We start from the raw sequence: 23,719 nt of genomic DNA, 5'->3' as shown, positions 1-23,719 counted from the left end.
CTTTGGTCAACATCCCTGAAGTGAGAGTTGACTTAGTCCCAATATCAATCATGAATGGAAACCAGGGTACATCTTAGGGAAGGAAGAGGAAGTCTCAGAGAACAGCCTCAGAAAGCTAGGAAACTCTACCGACAGGGACAACGGAGAGCTCAGAGCATGGGGACTAGAAAGGCCGGGTGCAGTGGGAGACACCCTGGGCTGCCTGGCAAGCGACCTCGGGGCTCCAGCCACATCACTTTCATCCCTCGCAGGACGTGCAAGACAACCTTCCTGCAGGGCTGCTGGGAAGACAGAATAAGTCACTGCTCCAGAGCCAGCCAGTACCAAGCTGGTATTACCACGAGCAATAGGAGTAAGAATGCATAATGAAGCCAACAATGTAAAAACCAACGCTTTGGCCAGTTGGAGGTAAAACTCCCAAACACATTAGCCCCTCATGAAGCAACGCCTCAGTTTTACCCACTGTAACTCTGGGACTGGCACTCCCACCAGCCCCATCTGCCTCATGGAAACTGGGGCCCAAGGTCACATGGTTAATAGGGGAGGAGCCAGGACTCAAAGGCAGGTGCCTGATGAAGAACCCAGAATCCTATCACCTAATACCCTATCTGCCAACCTCAATGCAGGGAGTCAGTGGTTGGGGTGACCTAGGAAGTCACGCAAGATCCCGTTCCATGTGCCCAAGCCTCTTTCTTTTCCTCCCTACTCCTGAGCCCTCTGTGGGTTACAGGGATAGACTTCTTCTCTGATTTCATTCATTAGTGTGTGCTGACTGTGAGTCAGGCCTGGGCCAGGCAGCAGGGACACAGGAGTGACAGAACAGTGCATCTGCAGCTCAGAAAAGGAAAGCCCAAAACACACAAAGAATGCCCGGCTCCGGGGCAGAGGGCTGTGAAGGTGCCCAGAAGGGCCTTCCTGACCAAGGCAGTTGGCAAATGAGGCAGGCTTCCCCCAGCCTGGGAAGGCTAGGTGGGTTCCCTGCAGAGGGCATCAAGTGGGCAAAGGAAACACAAATGCCTGATCCTAGGGACAGGAAGTCTCTACGGGGAAAGGAGAAGGGAAGCTCTGGCTGCCTGGCTCACCATCAGCACAGGGAGTCTTTAAGAACTCAAGGTGTGCAGGCTTACAGCAACGCCAACTCTGCGTCACCACGCCAGGCAAGCAAGCAGCGGAAAATCATTAGTCCAAGTGGTCTCCTTGTGTCTATTCAGGAACCCAGAAGGTTGGGCACAGCCTACAATGGTGTTTAACATTTCACAAGGCACCTAGATTAATCCCCAAGAATTGGCCAGGCCAGTGTCTAGAGAAGGACAGGAGTCCCAGGTCTTCCAGATATTCAAATGGAGCACAGCTGGTAGAAATCACATGTGTCTTACATTTATGGTCCACCAATATCAGTAGATAAATAAATATCATAGATGCTGCGGCAAACACGCCCAAAGCTCAGCTGTTATTTGTCCTAGCATCCTCTGCCATGCCCAGGGTGGGAGTGACTCAGCAGAGGTGGGGGAGCTGTCACCTTGCACATGACCCTCTGAATTCCAGCTGGCTTAGTAGAGCCACACCCCAGTTTCAACGGGGAATTCACGGTTCCAAAGGCAGCCCAGGTCCTGGTCCAGTGCCACCCACCAGGCTGCCCTGATCTTGGCTTCCCTACACCGAACTTAAACAAGGACTTTATAAAAGTCCCACATGGATGCTTCACAAGATCCCCGGCCTCAGAACAACTGTGGACGGAAGGGCGCTGGGGAACCGGAGTCTCCCGCCCGCGGTGTCGCGCAGGCTGCGGGCCATTCGGCTGTCCCTCAGTGAGGTCTCCGACTCCGCTCCAGCAGAAAGCCAGCCCGGCGTCAGCGCAACCGTCGTGATGGCTCCCCCACCAGCGGGGCTGGCTCCCACCTCCCGGCGGTTCTCGGGCGCTGGGTACAGGGGGAGCCCACGGAGCGGGGACGGGCCCCAGTCCGCCAGGCTGAGCCGACCCGAGGCCGAGCACCCGGACCAGGGCGGCCGCAGCATCCCCTCCCGCCCTAGCAACAGCGCTCGGCGCCCGGCCAATCGCGCCGCTCCCCGCCGCCACCGAGGTTACTAGCGAGCGTTGACCGCTAGTAACCCCGTGCGGCGGCGGCGGATGACAGCCAGGCACTGCGCATGCGCGGCAGCTCGCCTCGGCCCCGCCCGCACCTGCCTGCATTAGGGGGCCGCGCCTTGCAGCCTTCCAGAACCCAGACTTCACCTACAGTTAGCCCCCAGCAGGCCTGCAGCCACACCTGCATCTGAGCAAAAGAAAGTTAGTGGGAGCAGGTGTGTCCAGCCATCTGCAGTGGCCCCAGGCCCGGCCAGCCTGAGAAAGGAGGGTTTCTACTCAAAAAAGCCCACATATGGCTGCACTTGGCGGCAGAGGACAACTGGCCAAAATGAACTGTCCTTTGGAATGAACGTCTATAACCCCTTCCCGGAGGTCCAGCGCAGCCCCCAGCGGGTGGTGGTGGGGTTGTTGTGGACACTGAACAGAGCCCAAAGCTGCCCTCTGCCCAAGCACATGAACATCCAGGGCCATCTCAAGGGCCAGGAAGGCTTAACAGGGCCCACTTTAGGTATATCTGAGAAGCTGCAAACGGAGAGAGGTTTCCTTGGAGCACTGAGAGGCAGGAAGTCCAGACTTGAGGTTCAGGTCTGAATCCTTGCCTGGCTCTCACTTTCCAGGGGTCCTGGGCAGGCTGCTTCCTCCTAGAGAAGATAGCTATATGAGGCGCCTCCCTGGGGCTCCCAAAGGATTTAATGAGACAATGTGCTAAAGCAAACAGCTTTTGCTCAGTAAACATGGGTTATTTTTAATAAAAAAATAAACACTTCTTCCCCAAAAGTGGGAGGGGATAAGTAACAACTGAGAAATCCCATAAAACTCCTGCCAAAGGTTCACTTTCAAGATGGGTACTGGGGTGTTAGGAGAGGGACTTTTGGTTGGAGTACACCAAGTTGCCTTATGACAGCACAAGAAACAGAAAGTGTGAGTCACATTCCCCTCTTGTCAAGCTCCACCCTCACCAGACCCTGCCCCCTGTGGAACCGCTCTGGTGCCCACCTCTCAAGCAGTGCTCTGCCCTCCTTTCCTCCAAGGGCCACATGCTCCTAATTTCCTCCCCTCAAGGTAGCTCTGGATTTAATTAAACCCTTTTGCTTTGTTCTTGGTTAGCCCCACCACCACCACCTCAATTTGTGAGCTCTAGAGCAAAAAAACTTGTTCTGCAGAGTTCCAAAAAGCAGAAATGGGATCAACTAATGAACATTACTGGAATCAACAGACAGAAGCATTTTCTAAGAATGAGGGTTGTGCAAACACGGCCCTAAGGCCTGGGAGGCGTTGGTTCCTGGTTGTGAAGTATTCCAACAGGCTGGCCATCTGCAGTCGGGATGGTGCAAGAGGCTTGCTCCCCAGTGTGGGAGGTCAGCCTGGGCAGCTCCAGGCCCCACTGGTTCAGAGATGGGACTCTAAATATAGGTCTCAGTTGGACCTAACCACAACCTTGAGTTCACTCTTGCATGTCTGACTTTTGACAGGGAATGGCTTTTACCCCACAAAGCACCAAGGTAACTAACAACACACAGCTGGCAAAGTGGGAAGTGAAACTCTTGACTCCTGACCAGGCTAGGTGGACCCTGCAGCCACATCTGCTGCCATCCTTGGCCCTGGAAACTGCAACTGACACCTCTTCCCACATGAGCAAAATGCCTGGCATCAGATATGATGGTAAGCTTTCTCGGGCACAGCATGGACTTCACCATCATGTATCAGATAGAGCATTCGTCTCATGGCAAACCCTAGTTTGCAGGATGTGGTCTTCCTAAATAGTTCTAATCTGACGTGCATGGTTACCTTTGTTCCTTAAATAATCCAATCCGTTGATCCTAGAATTGAATTCAAAAGGAGCAGGTGTGTGGTTACTAAACATTTTTTCCTGCCAATTTATAAACAAAAGAAATGGTTTCATGTTCGGACCAAATGTCCCCTGAGGTTATTTCTTGCCCTGGCAGATTAGGTTCTGGTTTAAGGGGAGGACTTCAGTTTGGGGATGTGAAGTTTTCAAGATGCAAGCCTACAGGTGCTAAATGCAAGCAGACACCCCCATTCAGGGAGAATGAGTGTGTCATGGATGTCCTCAGAAAGCAAGGCAGTGGCAGCAATGCCCTGAGCAGGGCACAGGCCTACCTAGTTGTTTGAAGAAGCCAGATGGCTTAAGAATAGGAGCCCTCCCCAGGAGAGTGACAGAGAATTAGCATGCCTAAATAAGGATCATGCCAATCAGAGGTGAAACAGAAGAGCAGATGCGGAGGCCCACATCTCAGGGCCATCTAAGCCAGGTCTAGAGGCTGCCGCGCCCTAAGCTGCAATGCTTTGTAACCAAAGACCTCCAACTCCAGGTCATCTGATGATGTTCTGGCTTCCCACCAGGCATGTGAAGGGACACGTGCAGGCTGGAGGAGGGGGCTGCCAGGCCCTGGCTGTGAAGACTCTCCTTGTGAACCGGCAAACACAGGCACTGTGCGCTTGGGTCCTGTGAGTCTGCTGACTGGCCCATTCCTGACATTGTCTCTAAGCTTATTTGGGGGCCTTTAAGGCAGAAGTTGAAAACAGTTCCAGAAAGTCTTATCACTGAAGGTGCTGTCCCTCAGGGCCCTGAGTGGGTGGCCTGCCTATCTGTCCCCTGGGAGCCACCAAACCCTGAGAATCTAAGAACTGGGCCCAGTGGGGAAGGAAGGAGCTCTCCAGTCCTTTGAGTTCACTGAGGCCAACTCCTCTTCGTAAGCACCCCAGCCTCTAGCAAGGAATCTTTGCAAGGAGACTGTGGCTGTCACACTTCAGGAAAAAATTAGCTACAGCATTAAAAGCAATTTCTCTTTACACCCAAAGAAATCGACCTTAGCACAAAAGTTCCAAAGAAACACAAAAGCAATTCTCCCTAGGGGACTACAAATCTCCCCTCAAGTCTAAGCAGCCCTTGACAGCCCACCACCATCCTGAGGACCCTGCAGCCTTCCCTTCCCTGGGCTGCCCTTCCATGCCTGTGCCAGTGAGTTGGGTCATGCCACCCAGCACCTGGTTCCAATCCAGCCTTCCTCATGGAATTCCTGAAAGGATTTGCTAGTGGTTCACCCCTCATTTTTGCCAGCCTGTAATGACAAGTCTTGGAAAATAGCTATGGAAATTAAGAGAAAGCAAACTTCACCTTAAGAAGGGTATTCAAAAGTATTTTTGCAGCTTAAAAGCAAACCAATACGGATAATCTAACATGGATCTGCCCAGAATGTTTACTCCTGCCTGGGTTTTGGAAAGCATGTGGCTGGGTTAGTTTTAAAGCTGCAGTGGTACTCCATGGAGTGTGGCCGGGGGAGATAAGGCCCACCTGAGAACAGTGAAGAAAACACTCTAAAACCCCAAGTGTGACTGCGTTGTCCCCAACCTGAACTTCATCACAGGGCCATTTCAGGGGTCCTCTCCCCATGCTCACAGGCTCCCCTCACTGATGAGGGGACAGAACAGCGTGTCTGCACAGGGGGAAGAATTCCTCCCCACATCCAGGGGCAGCCGCATCCCAGCAGGCTGATGAGAAGGAAGACAGGGCAGACCCCAACCGCGCCATCTGCAGGTGTGTCCCCCTCAGGGCCAAGTGTTCCCAAGGTTCCCTGGGGACAACTGACCTTGCCCTGAAATCCCAGGTCAGGTTTCAAGTCCCACATTCCCTACTGCGGTGACCTGGGTACATCTCCAGATGTCATGTCACAGTCGTTCACAAGTAGAATGGACAGAATTCCTCCTGAGTCCACGGTGAGCCAAGTGGCCGGAGACCATGCCCTAAGACAGTCAACTGTGCATGAAAGGGTCCAGAGATACTGGGGGGAGGGCAAGCCTACAGAGCTCCCAAGCCTGCCTTCCACCCACGGGGGCCATTATGTCGAATGTGGATGATCCCCTCTGTGAAAAACCTCCTCACTCTCATCTCCACCTCTGAACTGGTTATGTGGACTCTCTTCTTCACAAGGGTCCCAAGTGCTACCAAAAGGTGTCTATCTTATAGGAAGCTCAGGCTGCTTCCCAGAGTCACACTAGGAGTGATCTGAACGCCAGCTCTCTGGTCCATCCCCTGATACAACAGTCTGTGTGACGGCACTAAGTTCGTCAGTGTTCCAAACCACCCATCCCATCCACTCGAGCTACGTGAGCGAATTCCTTGAGGGAAAGTAATTACTGTATCCGAAGCCGGTGAAATTATCCTTGGGGTGTGCTTCTTCCTCCTGAGAATAGCTCCTCTCACAATTACGCTCTCTACCAGGAATCTATTATATGAGCTACTTTGCCCTCCAAAGACATCATTAATCATATGGTGAAAGTGTAACTACAATTGAAAATACAAGATGTTTTGTGAAACACCAAGTTCAGTGCTTGGCCATCGCCCTGCTCGGTGGTTAAAGAACACAGGCCTGACATCTCCTTAAAAATACTGCTCTAGGCCCACTCGACGCCTCTCTTCGAAGGTGGCTGAAGTTCTCTCTTCCCTGCTTGCTTCACAGTAACCGTTGGAGTCCACACTGCCACCGAGGTCACAGGCCCAGCTTGCTGGTCCAGCATCCTGTGCTGAGCTGTGTGGGAGCATCAGGAGAAACTGAGGGAATGGCTTTCCCGGAATCCTCCAGTGTCTCGGAAGTGGAAAGGAACGACTTCTCCCGGCTTGGGCTCTGACCGTGGGCAGAGCACATGGCTTCCTGTTTCCTTCCCCAAGCTCTGAAGCAGTCAGACCCTGAGCTCTCAAAACTTCTTTGCCTCTCATGTGGTCCCTTAAGTGACGCCAGGGTGTCCAGCCCCAGAGTGGTCGTTACAGTTAGCTCAACTCTTGGAGGCGAATTTTAAAAACTGAAAACAATCAACCTAAAGCCATCAGCTAATTGGGTGACAGTGTAAGAAAAGTCACTCCTATGCTGGAGGCCATCCTTGGAGTCACACAGAGATGACAGCCACCACAAGGAAAAAGAAATGCAGAGAAGTGGCTAGGACTGGGCCTCTCAGCCTGACTCCATCACTGCTGGGGCCTGAGATGCTCACCAGAAATCAGAGGACAAAGCAGGAAAAGGAGGTGCCCACCTGCACAGGTGGGGCAGCCTCTGCTCACTGAGGAGCAGAGGAGAGGGCGGTGCCATGTGGGAGTGGTACGAGAGGAATCCGCACACACCAGTGCCCAGAAGGACACCTGCAGGGCAGCCCTGGGCCTGGCCAGATTAACGCAGGCTGTATTGTTCATGCTGGGTGTGGCCTCGTTGGGGTAATGGGGTACCAGGATACGGCACTCAAGAGCAGACTGTGAGGGGGGGCGGCGAGCATGGAAAGGTCTCCCTCCAGCGGGGACATCCCAGGTTTCCCAGTTGTGGCCTCCAGCCCCATGGACCATCGGGGTTCCATGACACTCCTAGGGCACCTGAGCCTCCAGGATGGCACTGCTTCCTGCTGGCTGCATGAACCAGCATTCTGGAAGCCCCTGAACGGGGCAAGCCATGGCCAGCATGCCACCACAGAAGGAGAAACGGCTGCTCAGTCCCAGGCCTGTCCCTGCCTGGCTCAGGAGCATAGACGAGCCCTGAACCACTGCCAGCCGCTGTGCCCCTTCCACAGAGTGACAAGAAGACGGCTGATTCTTTCCCACCCTAAACTCAAGCTGGAGTGGTGAACCATCGAGACTCTGATTTGTAGATTCCAGGAACAAAGAAGGACTGGGTCAAGGGGCTGGGAGCACAGGGACAGACCCAGCACACCCAGCAGCTGCCACTGAGGAAGAAGCAAGCTGGGGAGGAAGTCTGCCAGCACATCACACCTCACTGGTTTCTCAACCAGCAACTGGGACACACCAGGCCAATCACATCTGTCACCCGCTCTGGCTTTGCCTCTCTGACTCATGGGCAAGTCCCGCAGACCCATTTCCACCTCCTCCCTGCAGGAGCCCACGGAGGTTACTATAGGGCAAGCCACTACCCAGTGGCTCCTGGCTGAGCTTCCTGAGGGCCACTCAGAATGGACAGTTGTGTCCCTTCATTGCCAAGAAGCCACCACCTGCAGGCTGACTCAGATGGTGGATATAAACAGTTTGAACTCTTAGAGAACACAGGGTGGACCAGCCACACAGCTGGTGAGGTGGACAATACTCGCAAACCACAGCTGGGCACCTCTGTGGCCAGACTTTATGTGCCAGGTTTCACACCAAGATGCCGTCGGGGTATCCACACATCTGCACGTCTGCATCACCAGCCATCTTCCCCTTAGGGACACCCACCCCATCTCCACCCTCAGATGGCCTCTCCAAGGCCACACACAGCAGAGGGATGGAAACCGCTCTGTGCCCCTCCCAGGTTGGCCACAATCACACAAACAAACAAGGCCGAACACAACAACCCTGCCCCAGTGGTTTCTTGGTACATGTTTCTATAAAATCTACCTTCGAGTTAGAAAGAAAAAGCTACACCTCTATGTTGAAATTCCAACAAGCTCAAAAGAATGGGCCCAAACCTGAGCCTGGCACAGAATTTTTTCTAAACAAAACAGGCTGGCATGCTCTAAAAATGTGAGTATCAGCTAACCATGGCATGCAGTCCGCCCCTGAGAGGGCACAGGATCTGCTCCTGGTTGTACCAGGCATAATCACCCAACAACCACGGGCCTCCTGGGTCCCAGGAAGCAGGCTTGCTTAGGTTCCAACTTCTGTTTACAACCAAGTCCAGGTGGCCCACACTAGCCATCTTAAAGGCTCAGTTTCAAGAGGGTAGAGAAACAAAACAAAGACATGAGGGAAAAGAAGAAATAAAAAGAAAAACAGAAAATCCGCAAAAAGAAAGAAAGGATGAGTCCAGATTTACTGAGAGTCCTAAAAATTATATTATTCTGGTGGTGCCTGCATCACTTTTTCTGATCCAAATTCCTCTCAGATTTCCAAGTTGCTTCTAGTGCTTCAGTAGAAACAAGAGACCAGCACCCTCCTCCCCAGCCACTCCCACCAAAGGAGGGGCCCCCGATGGACAATGTGTGGACATCGAGCCCACAAGAGGCAGATCAGGTGGACAAAGAAGTACCGACCCGGGAGGTGTCAAGGCTCTGCATGCTGGAAGTTGGGCTGGGCAAGGTGGCTGAGAAACTCAAACGCTCCTCATAACCCCCTGAGTACCCAGAAAACTGGGGGCAACATCCTGCACAGAGTGGCTTGACGGGACCCCTGGGTTCCCTCCCCCCACTCCCTCTGTTTTTATCTACACCGCCCACTTTCCACCAGTTGGCTTTTCTGTAGCCCAACAGCACCTCCCATCTCAGAGCCCTTCCAGATGATGGGTTCTCAGAGAGTCATGGCAAGCGCTGGCTTCCTGACACTTCAGACCTGAGAGGTGGCTCCTGCCTTCTGGTTTACTCTGCATAGCTGAAGGGCAGACATAGACTGACACACACAATGTCCACCAAAGATAGCCTGGAGCACCTGCCAGAAATGAGCACACACGGATACAGGCCAACCTCCGTCAGGTTCTCTATAAACAGACTGAGCATCCCCAGTCTGAAAGTCTGAAACCAAAATGCTCCCAAGTCTCAACCTTTTGAGCAATGGCATGACACCACAAGTAGAAAATTCCACAACTGACCTCACGTGACACGTTGCAGTTAAAATGTAGGTGCACTAATAATATTGCATAAGGTGTATATGAAACGGACAAAGGTCAGGTTTATGTATCTCATTATACATACTGAGATATCCATCCCTGAGATACCTCATTATGTATAAGCAAATATTCCAAAATCTCAAAAACTAATCCAAAATCTAAAATACTTCGGGTCCCAGGCATTTCCAATAAGAGATACTCAACCTGTAAGAACACCACAAAACTTTACAGTCACCGTGAACTTTCAGACTACTTAGTCCAAACTTTTCATTTCATGGCTGAGAAGAAGTTGGCATAAAGCAATTAGATAAATCAGCCTGGACAGCGAAGGCACTGGAAGGGAATCTCAGCCCCCCGACTCCCAGGCCTAGGCTTTCCCCAAATGACCAGTGGCTTCCATCCACAGTCTCTTTCCAGTCCTGTGTCCAAATCGGCCTCTCTCCCTACCTTTCTTCCTCCACCAGGGTCCTTCGGGAACGGAGTAGGAAAGGTCTTTGAATTCGATGTTCACGGCTGCTCTCCGGGGCAGGGAGGAAAAGCGCTGGGCCTCGGTGAGATTGTTGTCCACCTTCTTCAGATGCCCGTTCAGAAGGTCGGTCTCAGCGTCGTCTACATTGCTGGAGACCACCTCGTCCACGGAGACGCACACAGACTTGGGCTCCGTCATGGCTGCGGAGTAACTGCTGGCATTCTAGAAAGATGAAGAGGAAGCACAGACTGTTATCTGGCACCCAGAGAGCAGGAAAGTCAGGAGACGGGCCCGAGGCTCGGGGCGTCCATTATTCACAGCCCGCTTCTCTCGCAGGAGCAGACACCAGCCACAGGCACTGTCACGGCCAGCCTTCACTCTTTCTTCTATTAAAGATGCTCAGATAAAATGTTAAACTGAACTGCCTTCGCAACCATAAAATGTAATCACAAAACCATGGTACAAGTGAATCACCTCTTCAGGGAAGATAACACCAGCCACCATAAAAAATTATTTGTTTATGGTCAACTCGTTAAAAACGTCAAACACACATGAGGCTGCTGAGAAACGCTTAACTGGTAAAGATTTATTGAAAAGCTGTTTGAGTGCCTTCCTTCTGAAATCCCGTAATGAATGCCCAAGTAGAGCTGGGGGGTTTGTGGGGACGGGCTTTGTATTTTACTTTTAAATTTCCCAAATCACCTGTGACTCTCTCACTGCGATTTCATAAGACCACCGAGGAGCAGGAAGGCTTCACCTTTTTTCTCTATCATACAGACGAGGAAGCTGAGGCGCAGTTTAAGGAGCTGCTCAAAGTGAAGGGCAGAAGTGACGTTGGAATTTGAGTCATCACAAAACTCTAGGTGTTCGTCCGGCTGCCGGCCACAGTGCCTCAGGCCTGCATTGGCTTTTTCCTTCCACTAGTTGGGATGGAACCGTGCCTGGCACACGCTAGGCAAGTGCCTGACCTCTGGGTCGCACCTCCACGCCTGCACTGGCCTTTAAGCTCCTGTCGGGAGTCAAGTGAACTGTAGCCGACAGGCCAGCGGAGACCAGAAGCAGTTATGCACAGGAGGGGTGGCTTTTCTCATGACTCGGGGATCCTGGCCCAGTCAATAAGCCCCAGAACCTCCAAACACAGAAGAGCCCTGGGGTTCTGAATGCTTTTCTAGATGTCTCCTGAATCAAATGCAGGGGCCTTTCACAACACTCCACCATGCTGCTGACAGTGGACCTCTGTGAGAGCGCCTGCCCCCCCCCCAAGCCTGCCCACAGGTCACTTCAACTGCACTACCCAGGGACAATGCCCCTGTCATTTGTTCTAAAGTGAGAACACATCATGTTGTTCCTCTTCCATAGGTTTGCTAATTATTTCTTATCAAAAAAACCAAAATAAAACCAGAGAACGGATTGTCTATAATAGGCCCCCACACAAAAAAAACCTCAAATGGTCACCTCCCACTACTAGCATGTCCCCTGGAGGGCAGGTGCCTGAATCACAGAGAAGCCAGAGTTAGTTCCACTAAGTATTTAGGGTTCCAGAATCTAGCTCTAAGCTTGGGGGTTTTAAACACTTGAAACACAACTGGGGGTTGGGAATGGAGAGTTGGGCACAGGAATTCTGGATCTTTGGTGATGGAAAATATAGCTTCTCATTACAAAGACATCCACATACCACACGCCTAGCAGGCATTTCCCACCTCCCAAAACCTTCACCAAATGAAAACTCAGCTCACTGACTCCTGTGTGAACGGAAATGAAGATGCAGAGTAAGGAGGTTCGGCACTGAGCATGTACGCTGTTTCAAATGCCAACCTAGGTAGGCAGAGTGAGGGAAGGCTGGTGTCTACCCTGTGCACCCTGCAAGAGCTCCTCAGGCTACACCCACCTGGCTGGGTCCTTGAAGGGGTTCTAGAAGACTCTGCTAGCTCAGTGGTCATGGGCCTTGGTGATGTGGCAGGAACGTACCCCTGTAGCCTAGAGCCTACCAAGTGTGCACCAGAGGACTTCCCTCTGCCATTCCACCTGCCCCTTAGGTCCTCTTCTGCTGCCCCTAGTGTCACTCATGTGGACTCCCAAAAGTCTGGGAAGCAACAGGTTGTGGCTTTGGGGGCAGGGATGTTGAGGAGCAGTGGGCAACAGGTAGCTCTGGCCTGGTCCCAGAGGCCACTCCAATCCCTGCTTGCAATATAAATGGAAGCCAAGAGTGCTGGTCCCCCGCCCATACCCGCTGCGGCTGGGCTCCCTCCCAGGACCTCCAGGGCGGGTGCTAGGGTGGGTGGAGTGTTCTGGTGCCCTCTCCACTTGAGAGCCCTCTTGACCTCTACCCCTTGGATGCCAGTTGCAGTGAATCATGGATGCCTCTCCACAGGCACCCACCACAGGGAGGTCCAACTCTTGAAGAAGCTTGGGTGGGTGGTTTCTTGTTGAGGAAACTCCTAGGAACACAGGGGGAAGCCACCACTGTCCCTTCCATCCCTCAGTCATAGCAGACATCAGACAGCAGCTGTGGGTTGTGAAGAGAGCCTAGATTTTCCATTAGAGCCCAAGCCCATCTGGTCACTCACTCACTTGTTCATTCATTTAACAAACTGCACACCAGATGAAGCCAGTTCTGCAGACATGGCCTCTGGCCTCAATGAGCCCAAGTCCAAGATTTGGTCCCAGATAAGAAAATAGACAATCACAATAGGGTGGGACAAAAGCCACCGGAGACTCAGAGGGGGCACAGGAGGCTCTGAGGTGGGGGCAGGGCTCAGGGTAAAGTCTTCCTGCAGAAATACAGTCTCAGGGCTGGGGTTGTGGCTCAGTGGTAGAGCACTCGCCTAGCATGTGCGAGGCACTGGGTTCAATCCTCAGCTCTGCATAAAAATAAAGAAACAAAATAAAGATATTAAAAAAAAAATACAGTCTCAGCTGAGGTCAGCAGGTGAGGGGGCAGGTGCTGGAGCACCATGATCCTGCAGGCCAACAGCATGTAAAGTGGAGCACTCAGTGACCTGCAGGAAGCGCAGGGACTGGAGATGGGCTCTCAGGGTGGGGAGAGCAGCAGGTGGGGGCTTCAGTGTAAGAAGAGACCACAGGGGCAAACAGGGTCCCATGGTGAAGGGCTTGTGAACACATGAACTTTGTCTGGAGGTTGATGGGGAGCCAGAGAGGGATCCCAAGCTGGGCAGTCACAGGATGGGAACCGCAGGATTCGGCACAGTCCCCTCCAGAGCTGTGGAACTGAGATGGGGTGGGCTGCCCTTAACCAGAGGGTGCTGCAGACAAGTGGACAGGCCAGCAGAGCAAAGCGGTGGGACTAGTCTGACGTGGGAGTGGGAGAGAGAAGCCAGCACCAGGTGCTTACAATGTGAAGTATTGAAGAGTGACACTTGACACACACTAGGTAAGCCACTGTCAACAAGGTGGCTATTGACTCGGCAGTTACAACATGCCTGTTAAACTTCAGCCATGATCACACCTCTTATCATCTCCGCAGCTCTAGCAGTGGGGGAGGGGTAACTGCTCCAGTGTGGGCAGCACCGGCATGGTCAGCCTGGTCACAACTCTGCAGTTAGGAAGTGGCCCTGCGGGGTCCGGCTCCAAAGGCTCCCACCCAGCCACCTTGACAAGGCTCAAGCCCTGCTTAGCTCTCCACAGCCACAACTTGTACGTGCTGCAGGATCATCTGCTGCAGGAGAATCCACAGCAGGCTGAGGAAGTCCCACAGTCCCACCCCATCACATCCCAGCCATGCACACACTCCCACCCTTCCTCCACGGATGTCCGGCAGACTCACCCAATTTATAAAATCATGGACACCTGTGTAATGCGAGGCAGTGGCCTGTCACTCCAAAATAGACCAGCTCTCTGGAAACATCCTCAGATGAGAGCTGCCAGCAATGTAGGTTACAGCTAGCTTTTCCTCAGCCTCCTGAGCTCATTAAAAATAAAACAAACACCTATTCCCTCCCATGTCCCTCTTGCTGTTCTGTGGCTCTGTCCTGCTAGGCCTCCACTCTCACACACCATGCTGTGTAACACCTGGAAAAGAGTCTGAGTTCATTCCTGCAGGTCGAGGGGCTGGGGAGACCCTGTTTGGGTGGCTCCTGGCTGCCCCTGGTGAGAATGTTTTCCTGGGTGCTAAGGAGAGTCGCTGGGGAGGTCAACCTGAGTACTGAGCCCCAGGAGAGGCCTGAGTACTGACCCATGAGGGTCTCCAGGCAGCTGTGGCAAGATCGGTGCATTAGGGGATATGCTGCTGACAGAATTTTTTTTTTAAGTACCAGTTTTCAGAGAGGAAAATGATTTTCAAACAAAACAAGGTTATCTGAAAAACTAAGCCCAGCCATTAGCCTCTACCTATGAGAACACATCATGTGAACTCCGGGGCTGAATCAAACCATAACACAGCATTCAACAAATTACTACAGAAAATCTCTATATTAAAGAGTTCTGATTCATTTTTCCCATGAACAAGCCACCTCTGCAGCTCTAAAAGAACTTGAAGAATTATGCATCACTTAAAAGATCAGAAACTTCCTTCACCTGTAATGGGCATCAACCGCTTTAATTTTCCATTACACTGGGAAAATTAGTAATTTAAGGATTCCAAGTAAACAAACAAGCACAAAAGGAAGAATTTTCAGGAATTACTCCAAAATTCAACTAGATAAAAGTAAATGTCTTGAAGAAGGGATTGGATTGGCCCCTTCACCCAGCTTTTTTCCACTGCCTTTTATGTACAGCAAGTCAAAGGCAGAGCACTCGCGGGGGCGGTGGGGGGGGAGGGGGCTAGCCTGAGGGTCTCGGACAACCACTTCCACCCCATCACCAACTTCCTTAATATGACGACTTCCCCCATTCTATCCGTTTACACAAAATCATTATATAATGAGCTGGCGCGCGGCATGTTCTACAGTAACCTGTTTGGAATCACAGGATGCAGTTGTCAGAGCAGAGCATGCGCACAAAGCCTGCTACCTTTTTTTTCTCTTGAGCTCAAGGCAAGAGGTAACTGTCGGTCAAATCCTGCTGAGCTCTGCTGACTTCAAATACAGGATGCTAAAAATGAAATAAAGGAGAGGGGAGGGGGGACCCGCGCACGCTGGGCACCGTGCGCTTACAGCCTATGGGAAGGAGCCGGCAGGATAGTAATACACAGAGAGATGGTGGCAAACGGGATAATCCCAGTTGTTATACGGAGGACTTGCTATTTGTACTCTAGATGGCCTGAAATCTAGCCACTGGTACCTAACTGCAATGTCGGTGTGCTAGGCACAGAAGTAAGTGAAAGGTCTTAGAACAAGGCGAGGTGGGTGGGTGGGCGGTGGTTAGCTTGTTTGTTTTCTCAAGAGGAGATGCTTGACCACCCATGGGAACAGCACTTGCTGTAACTGTCTAGCCAGCACTCTGTCATCCCCTTGGAGCCGGTTCCCTCGGGAGAAGAGAGATGGCGCACCTCTGCCCCACCCGGGTCTCCCCAGCGCGCAGGAAGGCAGTCGGCAGGGATCCAGGCTCGCCCCCCACCCGTCTCCCCGGGGACTCCGCCGCCCCCTCTGCAAGTAGCTGTCCCCAAGGAGAGCAGAGGCAGAGCTCTCTGGAAGCCTATCCTCTTTTTGTTCCTCCAGACTGTGCCCGGAGTTCCGGAGGGTGGCTCGCGAAGCCCCTGCTCCCCAAGCCCACTGCCGTGAGCGCCAGCAGAGATCCGACACTCCCTTCCCTCAGGCCCACGCTACAGTCCCTCTCCAGTGCGCTCCGGGTCTCCAAGGCCTCGCGCCCCTCACCTGGAGGCAGACGAGGCCAAAGCCCTCCGTGCACTGGTGGGGCTGCTCGCTGCCGAGTGCCCCAGTCCTGCCCCCTCCGCTTCGCGGCATCCTCGGCGGGTGCAAGTTGCATCCCGAGGCGCCAGGTGGCCAGGGCGGGGGCCTCTCGGAGTCAGGCACCTCTCACTGGGGAAAGAGGGCTCTGGGTCAGCGGCCAGAGCGGGCGCGCTCCCAGGGAGGGGGTGTAAGGCGAGCGTGAGGGTCTTTGTGTGTTTTCTGCGCTCCTTGAAAATAACACCAAGCCCGGCCGCAAAAGATGCGCGCACTCACCATGGCTGTGCCGACCGAGAAAGCGGCCATCAGACAGGCCATGCCCCGGGGGCGGCGGCGGCGGGGAAGAGGCTGCGGAGACGAGGATGCGCTGGCTCCTGGCTCTGCCGCTGTGCCCCGCGCGGCCTCGGGCTGAGCTATAGCCTGGGTCGGCCCGGCGCGCCGGCCCCGCCCCGCCCCGTGATTGGCCGGCGCCGAGGGGGCGGGCGGCCGGCAGGTGCGCGTGCTCTTGTTTTGCTCCTGCGGGGGGCGGCCGGCCTGCTGCGGGTCCCCAGGCCGCCGGCCCGACTGGGCACCTGTGGGCCAGCGGACGCTGCAGACCTGCGCCTGTCGGGCTCTCTGAGGTCCAGAGCTCGCGGGGGTTGGGCCAGCACGGCCGGGACAAGCCCGCGGGGGACGCCCAACTGCGTGGTCTGGAGCTCAGAAAACCGCTGCCTTCAAACCTGGGGGCGGTTGTGTGGACGCCGCAGGAGGGGGTGTTAGGGAGCGAGGGTGAAGAGCGGATAGCTTCTTTTTTTTAATTCTGTCGTTGTTGGGCACCTCGCTGCCAGGTAGAGAAGCCTAAGGAAGAAGAGACGACTGCTCCGACGCCCCTCCCCCAGCCACAGCTCCAAAGTGGGGCGACCCCCACACGAGGCAGCACATGCTCTCTTACTGCAAGGCTGCTGTGCGCAAGCGCAGTGCTAACGCTAACTACTGGTTGCCAGGTGAAGGTGCGCAGGCCTCTGTCTGCGCCCCACTCCCGAATAAAGGGAAGGCTCACTTTGCAGACCGTGGTGTTTTTCTTAAGTTCCACAGCTGTGTCCGCGGTCCTGTATAAGGAATGACACTAGATCGCCCCCTCATCTGGTCCCCTACGGGAGTATTAGATAGTCTGGCATCTGCTCAAGCCCTTATTATATGGTAGCGCAGCCGTTTCCTGATAACCAAGGCGACAAAGCATTCTTTAGCCCGGATCTCAGAAAGTTATGCTTTTGTTCAGTTGTTTGCATGTTGGGACAAAAACCAGGAATGTCTCCTCTCACCTCCAGCACACCTGGGCCACCGGCCACATCACACCTCTGGGAGCCCAGCTTTCTCCTCACCTAGGGAGGAAGCAAGCAGGCAGGTGGGTGACGCACCCACAGGTCCCCCACCTGTCCAGATTCTCCCCTTAGAATGGAGGGAAGAGCAAAGAGGAGAGGACCTGCTTTTGCTAGGCTGGTTCCCCTCACGGTGTCTGGACACTACCTCTGTTTTATATCGGCTAAAGGAGGAAACCTGCGTTTCCACATGCCACTATCTGCTGTCAGTCCCAGGGTGCCCTAAATATGCTGAACGGGAGACCAACAAATCAGAATGTTCTGAAAAGAGGATTTGCACACTCAGAGAAAGAGAAAGTTCCTCCTCATTGTGGACTGGGCCACCACCTGTTCCAGGGGCAAGAAGAACATAAGAGAAGACTTCAATAGCAGATGAGGAGGGAATTTACATGTGACCAGGGTGAGGGTGGTGGTGTCAGGGTGCCTGGTATGAGGACATCCTTTTTCTATCCATAGCCAGTCCCCACACTTTGAAGGGTGTCCAGATTTCCTTCTGGAAAGTTCTCTTCTCTGCCCTCCAGTTCTCTGCCCTGTGATTGCATGGGACTGACCAATCTTCAGCTCAAGTACAGGCCCAGTGGTTCCAGCCCCCAGGTTCCCAGCCAAGCCTGGCCACAGTGGTTGGTCAGGAACTGGAGATGTTCAGCTGTGTTTGCTGGACTGACAGTGAGCCGGGATGGGAGGAGGACAGAGAGGGCAGGCAGCAATCAGCAGGATTGTGGGCCATGGAAAGCATCTTCATGTGCCATCTGTACCCTGGGGTCACAGTCGTCTCACTGGATGGGAAATCCCATGTGGCACATGGGGACGTCCAACTCGGGTCCTTACACAACCTCCTGGTGCCCACTCTGGGAATCAGTCAGAGGTAGAGCCGGACAGATCTGTGGCTTTGACTCTTAGTTGTAAGTGACAGAAAGCCAACTCTGACAGGCCATACTGGGGGAATGCCTGTCTTTGGTGAAGCAAGGGTTCATATGTGCTAGAGCGGAGCCTGGCAGGCCAAGGACTTGTGCTGCTACCTCAGCTACTGGACTCTTGCTCTCCCCTCTGACTCGGTCCTCATGCTGGCTTCTGCTCAGGTGGGCTGTCCCCATACAGCCCTCCAAGCATCTCCAGGCCCAATCCTGTCAGCTGGCGACCAGTCACTGTGCAAGGGATGCCTAACCTGGAGGGGCCTGTTCTGGGCCACATGGAAATGGGCAGGTTAGCCCCATTGGAATCACACAGGAGGATGGGGGCATAGATGCTTCCCCAGGCCATTTCGAGGCCTTCTCAACAGAAGCATGGGCCTGGCAGAAGTAAGAGGAGCTGGCGCCAGAAGCATTATGTCCAGATCCAACCCCAACAGGACTTTCTGCCAAGACGTGACGAACAGGTGGGCCCGGCTGGGCTGGAAGACTTCCTGTCTCAACAGGAAAATTGGTCCATTATTGGGTGCAGTTGTTCCTCAGTACGCATGGAGGATTTGTTCCCAGACCCCTCTCTGATACCAAAATCTGTGGATATCCCTATGTAAAATGGTGTTGGATTTGCATACAATCTGCTTGCATCCTCCCAAATACCATTTCATCTTATAATACCTACCACAATGTAAACAGTAGTTAAATTATTTTGTTTAGGGATATGACAAGAAAAATATCTATATGTATTCAGTATAGACACAGTTTTTAAAATATCTTTGATCTCTGCTTGTTTGAATCCACAGATGCAGAATCCGTGGATACAGGGGGCTGACTATAGCTGTTACTGTTAGCAAACTGTCCCTGAGTCATCACACTCCATGTCACGTGTTACAGGCATGAAGGCACCAGTGATCTCTCCAGGCCTTTGCTTCTCTGCCCAGACATCCTCAGTCCTCCAGCACAGCTTCACAGGAGCTCCCCTTCTCTGGATGAGGATCTATTTCTCAGTGTCCCTTGTGACAGTCAGGGTCGACCACAGAACACCTATTCAATGTATGTCTGATCAAGACAGAGCACACCAGGAAAACCCACTCCTTGGCTTTGGACTCTGTTAGCACAGCCCAGGTTGATACTGATGGGGCAGCAGTAGACCCAGGCAACTTCAGGTGAAGAGCCACACAGGTCATTGGACTCAGCTGATTGCCTTCACGTCCTTTTCATCACACTTCATAGCTCAAATCCTATTGCAGCAACTGTCCAGTTTCTCTCTGCTTCTAACAGCTACTGAGCTGAGAATGAGGAGAGAAGGCAGCCCCCAAGGGCTTGGTTTTAGGGTGAGGATCCTGCACTTGGTGCCTGGTGAGGGTGGGGGCAGGCAAGCCAGATGTCCCCAGGAACCTTTGGGGACATGCATGTCTTCCCCCTTCCCCACCTGCTAAGAAGAATCTGAGGAATGTGCCTTGTGACTCCGAACTTGTAGCTCTTCACTTGAAGTTGCCTGGGTCTACTGTTGCCAGTCACTGTGCAAGGGATGCCTAACCTTGAGGGGCCTGTACTGCTATCCCCATGTGCCACATGGGATTGCTCATAGCCTGGTGGTTTGACGTTCAGCACTGAGGTGTGGAGTCTACCCTGCTGGAGGGCCCATGGCTCTGGGGCAGCCTGAGCGGGCTGCACTGGGCAGACCATTCCCCACTCAGCTGCAGATCTACACCTGAGCTCCTTCTAAGACCTGAGTCTCCAGCCTGCAGCTGGGCCCAGGCTGGTCGGCAGGTGCCAGGAGCTCTTCTGCATGCTGGGAGCTCACACAGGTGTGGCAGACAGAACCAGGTGAGGATTTGAAGGCTGAAGCTCCTGCCCAGACTGGCAGGTTCGAGGTTGCTCCAAGGGCCTCACACCCGATAGACATCAGTCTTGGATTTGGCTGGGGGACTCGTGTGGATGGGGAAAGCCTGCCAGAGGCTGTCTGGGGACGTGGGGTTCATCTCTTCAGTACTGCTGGCCCTTCAAGTTCTTCCTTTGTGTGCCCACCTGAGAATCCGATCTCTACAGTTGTGACTCCAGCCACCTGGTTACCATGCTGTGCCTCTTGTGACCTGTGAGCAAGCAGGGCTCTGTTGATGTGAGACTGCTGACCACTCTCCCTGGACATCAGGTCCAGGAAGGCAGAGGTGTTTACCCACAGCTAGGCCCTGCCCTGGTGACAACTGGAGAAGGATTTTTTCTGGACACCTCAGCTGTTAAGTCTGTTCCACTCCAGGTCCTCTGGCTCCCCAGGTTGGTTACTGCTGATGCTCAGCAGCCCGCTAGAGTGCACACTGGTTGCCAGTGTGGACACCGCCTGCCAGCAGGTACCCACACTTGCAGTGTGGCCCTGGGTCTATCTGCCCAGTGGGTGCTTCGTGGAGTAGCCAGTGAACATCTTCTTGACACCTTCCATTTCACTAAGGAAACAAAAACTGAAGAAGCCTGTCTGCTCTGCCCCCTGCCCACTTCCTCCCTCCCATGTGAGACCATTACCCATGACACATGAAGAACGGCAGTTTAAGGGATTTCTTTACCCAAAGCCTCAAAGCTGGGTGGAGCAGTGGATGACCATTTGTGGTTTTTTTAATTTATATATTTATTCTAACTTGTTATACGTGACAGCAGAATGTGATTCAATTCATAATACACATATGGAACACAAGTTTTCATGTCTCTGGTTTACACAAAGTAGAGAAACACCGTTCATGTCTTCACACGTGTACTTGGGGTAATGATGTCCATCTCATTCCACCTTCTTTCCTACCCCACGCCCCCTTCCTTCCCCTCTCTCTCCTTTCCCTATCTAAAGCCCCTCCACTCCTTCCATGCTCCCCACCCCATCCCCATTATGGATCAGCATCTTCATATCAGAGAAAACATTTGGCCTTTGATTTTAGGGGATTGGCTAACTTCACGTGGCATAATATTCTCCAACTCCATCCATTTACCTGCAAATATCATGATTTTATTCTCTTTTAATGCTGAGTAATATTCCATTGTATATATTATATCACAGCTTCTTTATCAATTCATCTACTGAAGGGCATCTAGGTTGGTTCCACAATTTAGCTATTGTTAATTGTGCTGCTATAAACATTAATGTGGCTGTGTCCCTGTGGTATGCTTTTTTAAAGTCCTTGGGTATAAACCAAGGAGTGGGATAGATGGGGCAAATGGTGATTCCATTCCCAGTTTTCTAAGGAATCTCCATACTGCTTTCCTTATTGTCTGCACCAATGTGCAGTCCCACCAGCAGCGTATGAGTGTGCCTTCCCCCCCACATCCTTGCCAACACTTACCGTTGTTTGTGTTCTTAATAGCTGCCATTCTGACTAGAGTAAGATGAAATCTTAGAGTGGTTTTGATTCTCATTTCTCCAATAGCTAGAGATGCTGAACATTTTTTCATATATTTGTTGATTGATTGTATACCACCTTCTGAGAAGTGTCTGTTCCGTTCCTTGGCCCATTTATCGATTAGGTTATTTGTTGTTTGGGTGTTTAGCTTTGTGAGTTCTTTATATACCCTAGAGATTAATGCTCTATCTGATGTGCAAGTGGTAAAACTTTGCTCCCAAGCTGTAGGCTCTCTATTCACCTCACTGATTGTTTCTTTTGCTGAGAAGCAGCTTTTTTGTTTGAATCCATCCCGTTTATTGAGTCTTGATTTTATTTCTTGCTCTATGAGAGTCTTATTATGGAAGTTGGGGCCTAATCCAATATAGTAGAGATGTGGGCCTACTTTTTCTTCTATTAGGCTCAGGGTGTCTGGCTTAATTCCTATGTCCTTGATCCACTTTGAATTGAGTTTTGTGCATGGTGAGATAGAGGCTTAATTTCATTTTGTTGCACATGGATTTCCAGTTTTGACAGCACCATTTGTTGAAGAGGCTATCCTTTCTCTAATATATATTTTTGGCACCTTTGTCTAATATGAGATAACTTAATTTATGTGGTTTAGTCTCTGTGTCCTCTATTCTGAACCACTGGTGTGCAAGACTATTTTGATGCCAATACCATGGAGTTTTTGTTACTGTTGTCCTGAAGTATAGTTTCTGGTATAGTGATACCACCTGCTTCACTCTTCTTATAAGGATTGCTTTAGCTATTCTGGGTCTCTTATTTTTTCAGATGAATTTCATGACTGCGTTTTCTATTTCTATGAGAAATGTTATTGGGATTTTTATTGGAATTTCATTAAATCTGTATAATTCTTTGGTAGACTGGTCATTTTGACAATATTAATTCTGCCTATCCAAGAACAAGGGAGATATTTCTCTTCTGTGGTCTTCTTTACTTTCTTTCTTTAGCGTTCTGCAATTTTCATTGTAGAGGTTTTTCACCTCTTTTCATTAAGTTGATTCCCAAGTGGTTTTTTTATTTTTTTATTTTTATTTTTTAGGCTATTGTAAATGGGGTAGTTTTTCTAGTTTCTCTTTCAGAGGATTTGTCACTGATTTACAGAAATGCCTTTGATTTGTGGGTGTTGATTTTATATCCTGCTACTTTGATGAATTCATTTATTAGTTCTAAAAGTTTTCTGGTGGAATTTTTTGAATCTTCTAGGTATAGAATCATATCGTTGGTAAATAGTGATAATTTAAGTTCTTCTTTTCCTATCTTTATCCCTTTAATTTCTTCAGTCTGTCTAATTGCTCTGGCTAGAGTTTCAAGAACTACGTTAAATGGAAGTGGTGAAAGAGGGCATCCCTGTCTTGTTCCAGTTTTTAAAAGGAATGCTTTCAATTTTTCCCCATTTAGAATGATGTTGGCCTGGAGCTTAATATAGATAGCTTTTACAACATTGAGTTATGTTCCTGTTATCACTAATTTTTCTAGCATTTTGAACATGAAGGGGTACTGTATTTTGTCGAATGCTTTTTCAGCATCTATTGAAATGATCATATGATTCTTCTCTTTAAGTCTATTGATGTGATGAATTATATTTATTGATTTCTGTATGTTGAACCAACCTCGCATCCCTGGGTTGAACCCCACTTGATCATGGTGCACTATCTTTTTGATATGTTTTTGCATTCAATTTGCAAGAATTTTATTGAGAATTTTTGCTATGTTCATTAGAGATATTGGTCTGAAATTTTCTTGTTGCTGTGTCTTTGCCTGATTTTGGAATCGGATAATATTGGCCTCATAGAATGAGTTTGGAAGTGTTTCCTCTTTGTCTATTTCATGTAATTTGAGGAGTATTGATATTAGTTCTTCTGTGAAGGTCTTGCAGAATTCAGCTGTGTATCCGTCTGGTCCTGGGCTTTTCTTGGTTGGTAGGCTTCTGATATCATCTTCTTTTTCGTTGCTTGAAATTGATCTGTTTAACTTGTGTATATCATCCTGATTCCATTTGGACAGATCATATGATTCTAGAAATTTGTCAATGCCTTTGATATTTTCTATATTATTGGAGTACAAATTTTCAAAATAATTTCTAATTATCTTCTGTATTTCTGTAGTGTTCATTGTG

General features: G+C 51.3%; 1 protein-coding gene and 1 long non-coding RNA gene across 3 annotated transcripts in view; one reads left to right on the top strand and one right to left on the bottom strand.

Annotated features, from left to right (window-relative positions):
* Window positions 1-16,389, bottom strand: part of Abcg1 (ATP binding cassette subfamily G member 1) — a 58,409-nt gene extending 42,020 nt beyond the window's left edge. The window contains exons 1-2 of one of the 2 annotated variants that reach the window (XM_005323465.5): window positions 16,231-16,389; window positions 10,129-10,372 (exon numbers count right to left, since the gene is read on the bottom strand). In XM_005323465.5, the coding sequence (XP_005323522.2) occupies window positions 10,129-10,372; window positions 16,231-16,272 (286 nt within the window). In that variant the 5' untranslated portion in view covers window positions 16,273-16,389. Of the gene's footprint in view, window positions 1-10,128; window positions 10,373-13,934; window positions 13,956-16,230 lie in introns of those variants that run through there. The other variant, XM_078044689.1, reaches the window with a different exon arrangement.
* On the top strand, window positions 15,161-21,351 carry LOC144376515 (uncharacterized). The gene is made up of 2 exons (XR_013437071.1): window positions 15,161-15,420; window positions 19,018-21,351. It is a non-coding gene; the product is annotated as an uncharacterized LOC144376515 (long non-coding RNA).
* Window positions 21,352-23,719: the final 2,368 nt, after the last annotated feature.

This window comes from Ictidomys tridecemlineatus, chromosome 3 (assembly GCF_052094955.1).
Source record: "Ictidomys tridecemlineatus isolate mIctTri1 chromosome 3, mIctTri1.hap1, whole genome shotgun sequence".
Taxonomy (NCBI): domain Eukaryota; kingdom Metazoa; phylum Chordata; class Mammalia; order Rodentia; family Sciuridae; genus Ictidomys; species Ictidomys tridecemlineatus.
The sequence above is the reverse complement of the archived record's forward strand: the minus strand, read 5'-3'. Positions and strand labels throughout refer to the sequence as shown.